Source organism: Halichoerus grypus, chromosome 4 (genome assembly GCF_964656455.1).
Source record: "Halichoerus grypus chromosome 4, mHalGry1.hap1.1, whole genome shotgun sequence".
In the NCBI taxonomy this organism is placed as follows: domain Eukaryota; kingdom Metazoa; phylum Chordata; class Mammalia; order Carnivora; family Phocidae; genus Halichoerus; species Halichoerus grypus.
In genome coordinates, this window is record NC_135715.1 from 175,634,746 (window position 1) to 175,648,133 (window position 13,388).

The 13,388-nt window shown below is 54.1% G+C and overlaps 1 protein-coding gene across 1 annotated transcript; it reads right to left on the minus strand.

The window, feature by feature from the left end:
- Window positions 1-9,450: 9,450 nt before the first annotated feature.
- Window positions 9,451-13,105, minus strand: FEV (FEV transcription factor, ETS family member). Its single transcript, XM_036083050.2, has 3 exons — window positions 12,896-13,105; window positions 12,081-12,155; window positions 9,451-10,037 (listed from the first exon to the last, which is right to left on the minus strand). The coding sequence occupies exons 1-3, from the start codon at window positions 12,945-12,947 to the stop codon at window positions 9,451-9,453; spliced, it is 714 nt and encodes a 237-aa protein (XP_035938943.2). The 5' UTR covers window positions 12,948-13,105.
- Window positions 13,106-13,388: the final 283 nt, after the last annotated feature.

The window sequence follows — 13,388 nt, forward strand, 5'->3', positions numbered from 1 at the left end:
GAGTGGCTGAATGTTCCCTTGCTACTCCTCCTCCCCCACTCTGCCCAAACATTTAAAAGCAGTGTGATGTGATGCACAGAACAAAATTCCAGGAATCAGACATTTGAGTCCTTATCCGATCATTAACTAACTAATTGATCTAAGTTATTCAACCTCTCTGAACTTCAGTTTTCTCATCTATCAGATGGAAACAAGGATTTCGATGTGTTGTGGCTTAACAGGAATGACAATATTACTGTTGTTGGGGTAACAATCATTGCACTATTAACAAACATTGACAGAGGGAATAAGGGACAAAGACAGAGTCCAGAATGGAGCCCGGGGCTGCTCTGACCAGCTCTGCTGGCCCCTGAGGCAGTGGGGAGCTCTGGAGACCTGGGCCTCCCATGAGCTATCTATGACCTTGGTGACATGTGTTTATTTCCTTGCTGCAGGCAAGGTTCCAGTGGGACCCATGTGCATCTCTCTGGAATGCCAGCCAGGGGACTTGCTTCAGCTGCTGGTATGTAGACACTTATGCCAGCCAGGCACAGCCCAGGAGCATTCCTGAGTTGAGGCCTTTGGGCCAGCAGGCCAGGTCCCTCTTGGGATTCCACACTCTAAGGATCCCATGGCCCCAGGCTGGCTCTTGCTGGCAGGGAAGAACAGCTGAACCTTTCCTCTATATTGCACCTGCTTTGTGACCAAAGGTGGGGATAGGTGCATTTGGGGGCATCTTAGGACACTAGGCACGAAGAACCTTCAAACTGTGAGGATATGGAATTGTGTGTACATATAAATGTACCAATGCCTGTACTAACGTCTATGCTTCAACATGTAGTGGAAACATGCGAGATTTGCAGCAAATCTGGGCCCTGCTATTTCCTCACTGTGGGACCTTGAGACTTTACCCCTGTCATATGAGGAATTAAAGAAGTTGTTGTAAGTATCAGGTAAAATCAGGTCTACGGATGTGCTTTGTAAACTGTAAAGTGCAGTACACATAAGGTGGTCCTGAGTTTTAGATGCATGGTCACAGATGTGGTCATTGTACACAGGTGTGTGCAAGATGGATCCAGAACTTGTCTCTCTGCCTCTGTGTGTCAAAAGTAGAAAACCAAGGGAAAAGGGTAAAGGTATTGGAAAGGTGATCACAGGAAAGGAGGATGAGGCCCAGAGGTTGCTATCAGACCACAGACCCTTCCCCACTTTTCCCATTCATCTCCCCATCTGGTGTCACCCCAGATATCTCCATACTGCAGGATAAAAAAGACAGCACTGCCTGAAGCCTCCCTGATAACGTCCTGCTGTGTTGCTAAGCAACTTGTCCTCCTCTTCCAGAAAAAGGAACCTGATGTTCATGCTCAGGGTCTGGCCTCCAGCCTCCTTTAACTACTCCCCCCTTCCCTAATCTCACAGAAATTCAAGGAAGGAACTTCTCTGACTCATGGAAAGAGACTTGGGGTAGGTACAGTTGGAGGATTAGACTGATGGGAGATGGTTTGAGCTCACAGGGCAGGTCTCTGTTCTGAGCTGGTTGTTGCTGGGGGGATGACACTTAGGAAGCCCCTCTCTGCACTAGACTCTTTAGGCATATGCTCTGTCCTTGCATCTAACCAACAAGGTGGGTATAATCAGCATCTCCATTCTACAGATGAGGCACTGAGGCCCAGAGAGAGTAAGGAGCCTTCTTGGTTCCAATAAGAGTATGCAAAGGCTGGGTTAGTATCCATGTCCATTTGGGCTCCTTCTACTCTATCATGTCATTTGAGATAAATTCAAGGGTCACAGTTGGCCACAAGACTTCCAATGGGCATTTCTCACTCTATTTGTCTGGAACCCATGGTAAGTGCTGGATTTGGAACTTGTCCTGGGGTTGGGCTGGGGTTTGGGCACAGGTTATAGTCCTGCCACTTCCTGGGCCTCTCAGAATCTTAGGATCTGTTCATTCTTCCATGAGAGATGATAAGGGAATAAGAGGTGGGGAAAGGAGTGAGCTGAGCTACTAGGGTTTGAATCACACCTCTATCTAGCAGCACTGTGACCCCGAGCATGTTTTTTAACATTTTGTGCCTTAGTTTTCCTCATCTACAGAATGGGAATAATACTAGAACCAACTATAGAGGGTCATAAGGATTAAATGAACGTAAAGCTCTTTAAATAGTGCCTGGCACGTAAGTGTTCAATAAGTATTAGCCATTATTATTATTATTATTATTATTATTATTATTATTATTTCTAGGAGGCTTTAGCGTGTAAAGCTCTTTCACATCCTTAGTGGTTAAGAGAACTCACTGCTTCTGAAATGAGACTGGGTGCAGATTCTGCTCTGCCCTTTCTCACTGTGTGACTTCAAGCTTAACCCCTCTGTGCCTCAGTTTCCTCATCTATAAAGTGGGGGAAATCATAATGTCTATTTCAGAGGATTGTTGTAAAGATTCAATGTGATTTGGATATTAGTTATGGTAATGTTAGTTGCTATAAGAAGAAATCCTGCAAACTTCAAGGAATAGTCTAATGCACATTGATGGGTGATTTCTTTCCATGTGGTGTTTTAGGAACCAAGATCCATCCATATGGTAGCTCTGCCTTCTCTTAGGAACTAGTCCTCCTCTGAATCCAGATGGCAGAAAGGGAATAAGAAAGTATGGAAAAGGCACTTCCATTTCTAAATGCTTGGGCCTGTGAGCAACACATACTATCATTTCCATTCGTATTCTTGGCAAAAACAAGTCGCGTGGCTCCCACCAAAATATAAGGAGAGCTGGAAAATGAGTCCCTGGCTGGGCAATCACTTCCCAGTGACACCTCTACTATGTGAAGTAAGGAGCATGCAAATTTGGGGGGATGGAGCTAGCTGTGTCTGCTACATTGAGAGAAATAATATTAGGATATTATTTGGGTAGTGGTAAGTGTGAGAAGTAGGTTAGGTACTATTGCTAATATTATTCTTTTTAAAATTTATGTATTTATTTTAGAGAGAGAGAGCAGGAGGAGGGGTAGAGGGAGAGAGAGACTCTCAAGCAGACTCCACACTGAGTGCAGAGCCTGACACAGGGCTTGATCTCATGACCCTGAGATCATGACCTGAGCTGAAATCAAGAGTCAGACACTTAACCGACTGAGCCACCCAGGCGCCCCATATTGTTAACATTATTCTTATTTAATCTACACAATGACCATGGGAAGTAAACATTACTATTGTTCACATTTTATTTTATTTATTTATTTTTAAAGATTTTATTTATTTATTTGACAGAGAGAGATAGCGAGAGCAGGAACACAAGCAGGGGGAGTGGGAGAGGGAGAAGCAGGCCTCCCGCTGAGCAGGGAGCCCGATGCGGGGCTCGATCCCAGGACCCTGGGATCACGACCCGAGCCCAAGGCAGACACCCAATGACTGAGCCACTCAGGCGCCCCTATTTTATTTATTTTTTTAAGATTTTATTTATTCATTTGAGATAAAGAGAGCATGAGCAGAGGGCAGGGGGAGAGGGAGAAGTAGGCTCCCCGTTGATCAAGGAAACCAACATGGGGCTCCATCCCCGGACCCTGGGACCATGACCTGAGTCGAAGGCTTAACCGACTAAGCCACCCAGGCGCCCCTATTGTCCACATTTTAGAAAAGAAAACAAGTCTCCAAATAGTATAGACAGATTTCCAAGGTCACAGGGCTGGTAACTAGCTGAGATCCTGTAATTCTAGATTCAGTATTACCGCAAGAAGAAATGGAGGATGCACTGGGTATAGGAGGCTGCCCCATGTGACAGTGGCATGGCCCTATCACCAGTCAAGGGGCTGGTTCTTGGTGAAGCTCAGTAGGTGGGTCCAGAACAAGGTCTGGATTGGCCTAAAAAAGTAGATATGGCCACTCAAGTTCCTCCCGGGACACTTGGGGGCATCTGATTGGTACTAGAGGAGAAGAGGCAGGGACTTGCTTTGTTTAGGGTGGTTTTGTTGGTTTGTCTAATAATAGAAAATATGGATATATGTACCAAGGTACTTATGTAATCATTTAATCTTTCAGCCCTCTAAGGTAGGTTCTGTTATTATCAAATCCATTTTGCAGATAGGGTAATTGAGGCACAAAGAAGAAAAGTAACATGCTTGAGGTCACACAGCTAGTAAGGGACAGAGCCAGCACCCAAGCCTGGGAAGTTCAGCTCCAGAGCCCTTGTTCCTATCCCCCCATACTGTGTTGCCATTGTCTACAAAGAAAGGAAAGGCAGAAATAGCAGGCAGCATCCAGTGAGAGAATCCTCAGAAATAGAAAAAGTCATAGTCAGTGGGACAGTGGGTCACTTGTCTCTACATACGAAACCCACCATTCCAAGACAGAGGAGAGTCAGGGAGAAATACCACTGACAAAACTGAGGTAGGAAATGCTATCAAAGTCAAAGTGCAGTCAGACCCCCCAGCCCCACCCCAGAGTAGAGTGATCTACTCCAAGCTTGTAGGAACACAAGTAGGAAGGTGAAGGCTTGCAAAAGACAAGGGGGGAACAAAACAGTCTCCGATTTGCTCTTTATCAGATGGAAGCCCTAACTAAGGACAATCATAAGCCGTCAATCTGCCCTTCATAACCAACCATCTTCTGCTATGACAATTAAACAAGAGTACACCTGCAATGGGTAAGCGGCAGGTCACATCCACATGAGGAAGAGGCTCTCCAGGAAGGTCCCGCAGGAGGGGATGTGGTGTGATGCTGAGGACTTGAGCTCAGGGGTCACAGGCTGGGCCAGCCACCTGACTTCTCCAAGCCTGAGCTTCCTCATCTGGAAGGAGAGGTAACCATCCCCACCTGGCGAGGTTGTGGCCCGCTCAGAGGAGATACCACATGAAAATCATCCGAATAGGGCAGAGCCTGGCAGAGTCAGGTTCAATGAGTGGTAGGGTTGCTCCTTTTTATTATCAGCAAGTCTACTTGATATGAATTATAAATAGTTTGAGGAACAAGCTGAAATTAAGTGCATCTTAAAGACATATTGGAAAAAAGATGAAGGCCAGAAAAGCAGAAGGGTCTGAGAAAAGTACAGCACAGAAGCCCATTTTGATGTCTATCTGTGGTCCCCTGAGCTAACATGTGCCTCTGTGACTGTGCAGATATCAGGTGGTGTGGACACAGATGTCCTCCCCCCGCATGCTGGTCAGGCTTCTGAGTCCATCTGCAAGTGGAGCTTGGTGACATGGCACACACATTATCCTCCACCTGTGGAGGAGACACAGGTGTGTGTAATCCTGGCTGGGGGTGGGAGGGATCCTACAAAGAAGGTAATCAAGGGCCACTCGGGACAATGGAGAAACCACTCAGCATTGGGAAAAGGCTTGGGAGAGAAACCAGAAGACACAGGTCCTAGAACAAACCTAAGACTTTAGCCAAGTCTCTTAACCTATTTGGCCTTGGTTTATTTATCCTTCTAGCGGGTAAAGCAATCCTTGCCCTGTCTTCCTCCCTGACCGTGGACGGGACCAATAAGATGATGGATGCGGAAGTGTTCTATAAACTCTGTAACAGAAGCATGTGGTGTTGGGGGGTGGTGGGGGAGGTAGGAAGTGAGCCATATTTTCACCAGTGACATAAATGAGGAGGTGGAGAAAATGCTCAGGACTTCAGGGAACGCAAGAGGGGCTGGATCTTGGAATGGGAGAGGGGAGCAATGGTGGGATCAGTACCCTGGACGGCCAAGAACCAAGGGGTGAAGGGTCCATGAGGATAGACTTGGATCATCAGGAAGCTGAGCGTATTAAGAGTGTGGCTTCTTTGGGGCTTGAATGAGAGTAGAGTCACCTCAAAACCACAGTGACTCAGAGCTTGGAAGTATCACTGAGGCAGAGACATAGCTAGAGCCGAAGTGGCCTGGAGAAGAGAATACCCATCTATGAGATTTGGGGGCTGGACACAACCTTAGAAATCACCTTGGACAGACATTTTCCAACTTTTTTTTTGGAACAGAGAGAACCTAGGTGACTTCTGAGGTTCCACAGAGTAGAATTCTCAAATCCCTGGTTGAGCCTCATTATTTTAAGGAGACACAATGGAATCCCAGAGAAGAGATGTGGTTGTCCAAAGGTGACATAGCAAGTGAGTTGACACTGGGACTGGAATTCAGGTTTTCTGATTCCCAATCCCGTATCTTAGCTTCCAAATTGGCTTTGTGTGTAGGAAAAAACAGGGGGGCAGGGTGGGCTTTAAGGATGTGATTTCATAGGTATGAAGATCCTCAAATCTAAGGACACCTCCCCTCAGCTGCCCAATGGTGCCTGAAATCCCATCTTTACCAACTTACTCACAGGACTTCAAGAGCCTCAAGTTTGGAGAAGTTACCTTGTCTCCCCCTCCCGCAGGCCCCTGGGAAAGGGGCTGCTGAGTACCGACAGAAGTGCTTCGTTCAATCAAAGTGACATGTCTGTCTTCCTGTAGCTTCCTATGCAAGTCCCAATACTGCCCTTCGTCGCACACATCCAGGTCCTCTGCCACAGGCCAGATCTTTGAGTAATCGAGGACAGTTCTCGTGTCCCTTTCCCCAGTGTGATTTCCAGACTACATCTCTCATTGTCGTTGGTTCTCCAGCTTTCTCTCTTTTCACTGCCTGAGCCCACTACTCTGTATGTTCTCCATTTGGTGTTCTCTAGGAAGTGCTCTCTAACACTGTGTCCCATTATGCTGGGGGCACACTCATTAGAGCAAGGGGGTCATTTCCTTCGTCTTTGGGGCCATAGCTCCATCAGTGCATCCTCAGATCACAATGATTTTCCTACATTCCACCCTTCGGCCTCCCATTTAATATTGTGTTGACTAAGAAGCCACTAATTTATACACAGGCTCTCCTGAGCCACTTCCTTGCCACACCTCACACTCTGACCTCCTGTTTTTTCATTTAAAGATCTAAGAGCAGGGCCTCACACTCTTTGCCAGAAAATTTCACCTTGTTACATTTAGCCCACAATTCTTAGCAGCCCAGATCTTTTTGGATCCCGATTCTGTCTCTCCAGTGAATCTGTTCTCCTTCCCAGCTTCCTGCCCCCTGCAGAGAGGTCCTTTGCACCTCCCTCCAAGTCACTGAGGCCCTCACAATGTGGAACTCATCCCCTGGTTCATCTGCCCCATGGAATACGTGAGCCTGCTCTTCCACCTCATGACATCTATAGGGCATAATGATATGGAACATGCTCGTACCAGAATATTAGGTGACTAAAGTAGGGTACCATTAAATTCTAAAAGGCATAGTGAAAAGGAAAGAGATTATGTCAAAGAGATATGAATAGTGGCCTCTGTGTAATGGGTCATTTTTCCCCATGTTTCATTACACTCTTCATCCAACTCATATTTAATGAAGGCCTTGTGTGTGTATCTTCCAAAATTTCTATGCCAAGTATGTGCTATTTGGAAAACCAGGAAAAAATTAAGTGAAAATAAAATGAAAAAGGATAAAGACTCTTTCCCTAGGTGGACCTTGATGACTTCATCAGCACTCTTTGGGGAAAAGCATCCCAGCCCTCCCTGCACAGAACTGTGCTGCCTTCCACCTGCAAGTCCCCTTCCGTCCACAGCGCGCAGGGAAATCTTCTCGGCCTCCTGCGGGAGCCCAGGGTGTTCTCCCCTCAACCCGCAATCCACAGGAACCTTGGGAAAGAAGCACCAAGACCATGGGTGGGGGAGGGGGGCTTGCCTTGGTGTGCAACCCAACGTCGCAGCAATCACTTCACGCACCTGCCCAGGTGTTGTTCCATCTAAGGGAACGCGTTTAAGGCAGTTTTCCTGCCAACAGTTTTTGTAAAATTCTCCGAGAGAGCATAAAGGCCATGGTCCCAGTGGGTGCAGGATTCAGAAGGGCCTCCAGGTGGTGAGGAAAAGGGCCCAGCCATTAAGCGTCTGCCTTCAGCTTAGGTCGTGATCCCAGAGTCCTGGGATCGAGCCCCACCTCGGGCTCCCTGCTCAACAGGAAGCCTGCTTCTCCCTCTCCCTATGCCCCTCCCCCCACTCGTGCGCACTCTCTCTCTCTCTCTCTCTCTCTCTCTCAAAATCTTTTAAAATGGGGGGGGCAACCAGAATGACCCACTTGAGTCACTTCCAGGACTTCCTGAGGGAGGCAGGGCTAGGGTTCCTCCTTTTCCCTCCTCTCTGAAGATCAAAGGAAGCCTGGAAGCGTCGGGGTCCTCCAGGACTCCAGGAGATGGAACACCTGAGGCTTCACCAGGCTAAGTCCAGGCTTAGGGGCAAAACCCGGCCCTGGCTTACCCTCCTCCGACCAGCAGAGGGCGCGCGCCACCCGCGAGAAGGAGAGTGCCTCACCAAGCCACCGCCGGGAGAGGCGGGTGCGGAACCCGGGGCGGGGGATCCCTCTTTCTGAAAATCAGGAGGCAGATCCACAGAAGAGATAGCGTTGGAGATACAGGGGCAGGGGGGCGTTTTGTGAATGAGGGTGAGAGAAAGTCAAAGTGAGGGTAGGCTGGGGAGGGGAGGGGAGGTGGGGAAGGAGACGAACTGGAGACAGAAAAGGTTGAGATGGTGTGCGGATGAGACAGGCTGGGATGGAGGGCGGGGTGGGGTGAGGTGAACGGGCAGGTGGAAGGCAGGGTGAGGCAGGTTGGGGTCGACTGCCCGGCGGTCAGTCGAGTGGGGCTGCTGCAACAGGGCAGTCTCCCTCTTGGGCTGAGCCCACCCACCAGAGGCTCCTCTGTCCCCTCCGGGAGCACCCAAGTCGGCTTTGCCCTCATTCTCTCCAACGCTTCCTTGTAAGGCCTTTCTGCTCAGGCCTGAGCTGGGCATCTCCTTTTCCCCTGAAAGAAAGGTTCTGATGCATCAAAGAACACAGAGAGGAGGCAGTAGGGAGCTTGGGAGCTTTAATGGGTCTGGAAGGGAATAGAAACACACCAGGCCATCCTGCGTGAGAGAAAAGAGAGAGAGAGAGGAAGGGGGGCCGGAAGCTACCTAGATGAGCCACAGGGGCAGTGGCCCTCACCAAGTCCGGTGAAGCCCGGGTAGTCAAGGAGCAGGTGGACTGTGAGGCCGCTATCATTCTAGGATGGGGCAGCTCAGCGGGGGAAAGAAAAAACGAGAAAAGATTTGGAATTTGAAAAAGAGGGATCATAATGGAGGGGGCTTCCAGGAGCCAGGCAGAAGTACTGGTGGAGGGCAGAAAAAGACAGGGGAGGTCCGGGAACCCCCTTCGGGGCTCTGGGGCCTAGAAGATAGAGGTTAAAGAAAGCCGGGGGGGGGCACAGTCACTCTCCCCCGGGGGCTGAGGGTACAGCGGGGGGCGGGGGCGGTGGCAAACCAGTGTTAAAAGAAGACGGAGGAGGCTTCAGGTCCCTTCCCTCCCCGCCCCCCGGGGCTGGGTGCGGCGACGGAGTAAAATCTGAGATCAAAGGAACGGTGGGGGAGGCTCCGGGCCCCTTCCCCGGGTGTGGATGGGACCGAGCGAGGCTCTGAGCGCCTGGGAGAGGCCGCACGGCACCCGGCCGCCCCGTCTAGTGGTAGTGGCCCCCCAAGTGCGAGGCGGCGGTCACCGCGCCGAAGGGCCCGGGCGGGGGCTGCAAGCCGGGGCTGGGGTAGAGTGCGGCGGTGGCGGCGGCCGTGGCGGCGGGGCCCGGGCCCGGCCAGTAGGAGAAGCCGGCGGGCGCGACGCCGGCCGAGGCGGCCATAAGGTTGAGTTTGGAGAGGCCGGGGAAGGGCAGCGGGGCGAGGCCGGCCGGCAACTTGTAGAGCGCGCCGTCCTGGGCGGCGGCGGCGGCGGCGGCGGCGGCGGCGGCGGCGTGGGCGTGCGCGGGCGGCGGCTGGCAGGCCTGGGCCAGACCCTGGAAGTCGAAGCGGTAGGCGTAGCGCTTGCCGTGCACCTTGCTCATGATGTTCTTGTCGTAGTAGTAGCGCAGCGCGCGGCTCAGCTTGTCGTAGTTCATGTTGGGCTTGCTCTTGCGCTCGCCCCAGCGCCGCGCCACCTCGTCTGGGTCCGTGAGCTTGAACTCGCCGTGGCCGCCCTCCCACGCGATGCAGCCGGCGTTGGCGCGGTCCGCCAGGAGCTCCAGCAGAAACTGCCACAGCTGGATCTGCCCGCTGCCTGTGGGGAGGGGGCGGTCAGCCACGGGCGGGGCGGGGGAGGCGCGGGGCGGGGTGCGGGGGAGAGGTGAGGCGGCAGACCAACCCGGCCGGTGGGAACCGGCGTCGGGTGAGGGAAAAAGCGCGCGTCGGGCAGGGCAGCTGGGCGTCGCTGCAGCGGCTGGCCGGGGAGGGGCCGATCGGCCGAGCGGTCCTTAGCCTTTCCCGTGATTTTGCACAATGGAAGCACGGCCCCCTCTTAGGAGGACGCAGCCCCGCGGGCTCCTGGCTTTGTGAGAATTGGGCAGGAGGGCGAAGCACAGCCTCCTCGGCGTGGAGGTAGCGGCGCCCCGGGGCACGCGGCTCTGGGAAGCCAGCAAGGGCCCAATACCGGCCCCTACTGCCACCTTGGCCCTGCGCCCTTATTCGGAGCGGAGAGGAGCCTACACGACCGCACAGGGTCGTCTGCGCAGGTGCTTAGACTGCCACATCCCAGCTGGACCATGTCCGCAAGTCCAGGGGGAAGAGGCCAGGGTGCAGCGGGACCACCCCCGCCGCTAGACAAGGCCTAGCCCTCAAAGGCACACAGTTGGACCGGCCCCGCCTGAGGTGGAGAAGAGGCGGGGGCTGGTTTTCTTGCCGTACCAGTCAGACAGGAATGGGAGCAGTGGTCTCCACAGCGTGCGAAGAGGGTCAGACTCTGAAGGCTCCCCACCCCCTCCAGGGTCGGGGGTGCAGAGCGCCGCGCTGGCGTTACTCGGGTTCCGCCCTGTTTTTCGGACCAGCCGGGATTCCCGGCCTGGGAAGGTGTCATACTTTGGGGTGTGATGCACAGCTCTTAGGAGAGGAGAGAAGACCGGGAAGACTCTGCTTGGCTCCCTGCCTCCTCCCATCTTTGGCCATCTCTGGGCTCTTCGGGCCGGGTCGTCCAGATTTCGGGATTGCTGCAAGCGGCAAGTAGGATTTTCCCGGATATTCGGGTGATGAGAGAGAGGGCTGCCCGATAATTCTCTCTCACTCCCCTGTTTTGGAGCCTTAGTCAGACAAGGGGAGAAAAATCTTGATCCAATGACTTTCTCTCACTCTCTTTTAGGGGAGAGGAAAAAAAGGATTTTCCGCGAAGTATTCTGATTATTGATTCAAATCAAGCCTAGTGGAGCCTCTCTTCCTTTCTCAACCACTCGCTTTGAACCCAGACGCTGCCCCCAACATCATTTCAACCCCAATCCCTCCACACCAGCTCAGCCAGTAGCTGCCTGACTCCAGGCTGGGAGCTTTAGGGTCAGGAACAAGGGAAGGTTAAGGGACGGTTAAGGGAAGGTTTGGGTTAAAGCTGGCACCCACACAGACTGACATCAGAGGCTTGGAAACCCATTCTTGCTGGGAGTCAGTTCCCTTTTGGATAAAGCAGTTGCCAACGTTGTCACTGTGGTTCCTGTGACTTGGTGAGATCTAGGGTACTGGGGGGGGGGTAGGCTGTGGGGAGGCTTTGCCTGGAGGGCCAGCCAGGCTCAGAGACCAACAAGACAAAGCCTAGAGTAATTTAGCGACTTGGGAAGCCTGATGGAGGAACCTGAGGATCAATGTCAATGGCCCAGCCGCCTTGGCCCCCAGAGCCCTGCTGGCCTGGGCCATTGAGGCAGGTAGGTGGTGACCCAGTGGTAGTGGTGAGAAGGACTGGAGTGGCCAGGGAGTAATTCCCCTTGCCCAGAGGTGCCCTGGCCTTGTGGTCCTGAGGCCAAGAGGGGAAGGACACCAAGCACCTGGGTCCTGGCCCCTCAGTGTAAAAAGGCCAAGGGCCAGGATCCTCTCCCTCTGCCCTGGTCTGCAGGTCCAGCTCTGGGACTCAGAACATACTGGAGTGGAGCCCAAGGCCAAGTGAATGTCCCCTCCCCTCAGCCTCCCCACAGTCACGCCTGGACCCTCCCTTCCCAGAGCCCCGCAGTGCACAACGCTTCCACCCTCCGGTCCGGTGGCGGTGGCGCCCGTCCTTCTGGGGTGGGTGCCCCGGCCTCCATCCGCTGTCCTCACCCCCACCCTCAACCCCCGTCCGCGGCCAGCTCACCTTTCTGTACCGCTGGGCTCAGCGGCCCCCACCCCGGGCTCTTCCCTTCCTTGAAGAGACCGTCTCCGACGGGATCTGTAGCAGCAGGAAAAAACACTCAGGAGGACCCGGGCGGAGGTTGTGGGCTTGACGGAAAGGGCTCCGGACCAAGGTTCGGGGGGTGGGGGGTGGGGGGTTGGTTCCTGGGTGCGAGGCTGGGGGCTCGAGCCGCCAGCCCCTCCTCCCCGAGCCTGGCCCCGGCGCGCGCCGCGCGGAGCCCCTCCATAACGCCCAAGTCAGGAAACGCGTCCAGGAAAAAGGAAATCCGCTTTCCGAACGGGCCGGCGGGAGCCTTATAAAGCCGAGCAGGGAGTGCGCCCGCGGAGCGGGAGCGCCCGGAGCCCATCGGAGAAGAGAGGAGGGCGCCTGGAAGGCTGGGCTGGTGGGAACGCTCGGAGCACGGAGGTGAGAAGCCACGAGGGCGCAGGGGCGACGCTCAGCTGACCACAGCTTCCCAACGCTGAACGCACACTGAGTCAGTCCCCTGCCACACCGAAGACCCCTGCTCCCCCTACCAGGCTCCCTCAGCCGCTGAGCTCGCGCCCTCGGCCTCCCAGGCTCCCAATCTGCTCACTTCGAGTCCTTAGACCTCACACTAAAACCCCAAAGCTCCATCTGCCTTTAAGGTCCCCCAGTGCCCCTCGATTGCTCAATCCTCCCAGCAATCCTAGTCTCTGGTCCCGTTCCCTTGGACCCCAGCAACCCCTTCCCATGCCCGAACCCAAACTTCAGGCCCCAGGTCTTGGTGCCTCCAGCCCCCGGCTGGTCCCTGGTACCTGGCAGGTACATGTTGATCAGCAGGGGCTGGGAGGCGCCGCTCTGTCTCATCGCCGCCAGGGTCTGGGTGGTGGGAGGTGTGGGGGGGGATGAGAAAGGGGGGACGCGTCAGGCTTTGCGCTCCGGGGCACCGATCCCCGCCCGAGGCAACCGCGGGTGACAAGAAGACGGCGCGGGTCCGGCAGGGCCTGGCGGGAGGGGGCTGCCCGGGTGTGGCGGGGAATGGAGGGGGTCCTGGAGCGATGCTCCCAGCTACCAGGCTGCCTGGAACCCTCCGGCCCCCCGCGCGGGCAGGGGCCGCAATTTCCGTTTTAATTAAAGCGCTGCTGCCTCGGCCCCCCGGGCCCCGCCCCCGCCCCTCTTATCGCCCCATCGCAATAAAGTCTCCAACGCGCCGCGCCGCAGCCAAGCGCACCCAGCAGCCCCCAGCGCCCCGCAACCCGGGAGACGCGCGGGGGATGGGCCTGGGCCTCCAGCTCTGATAGGGGTCGG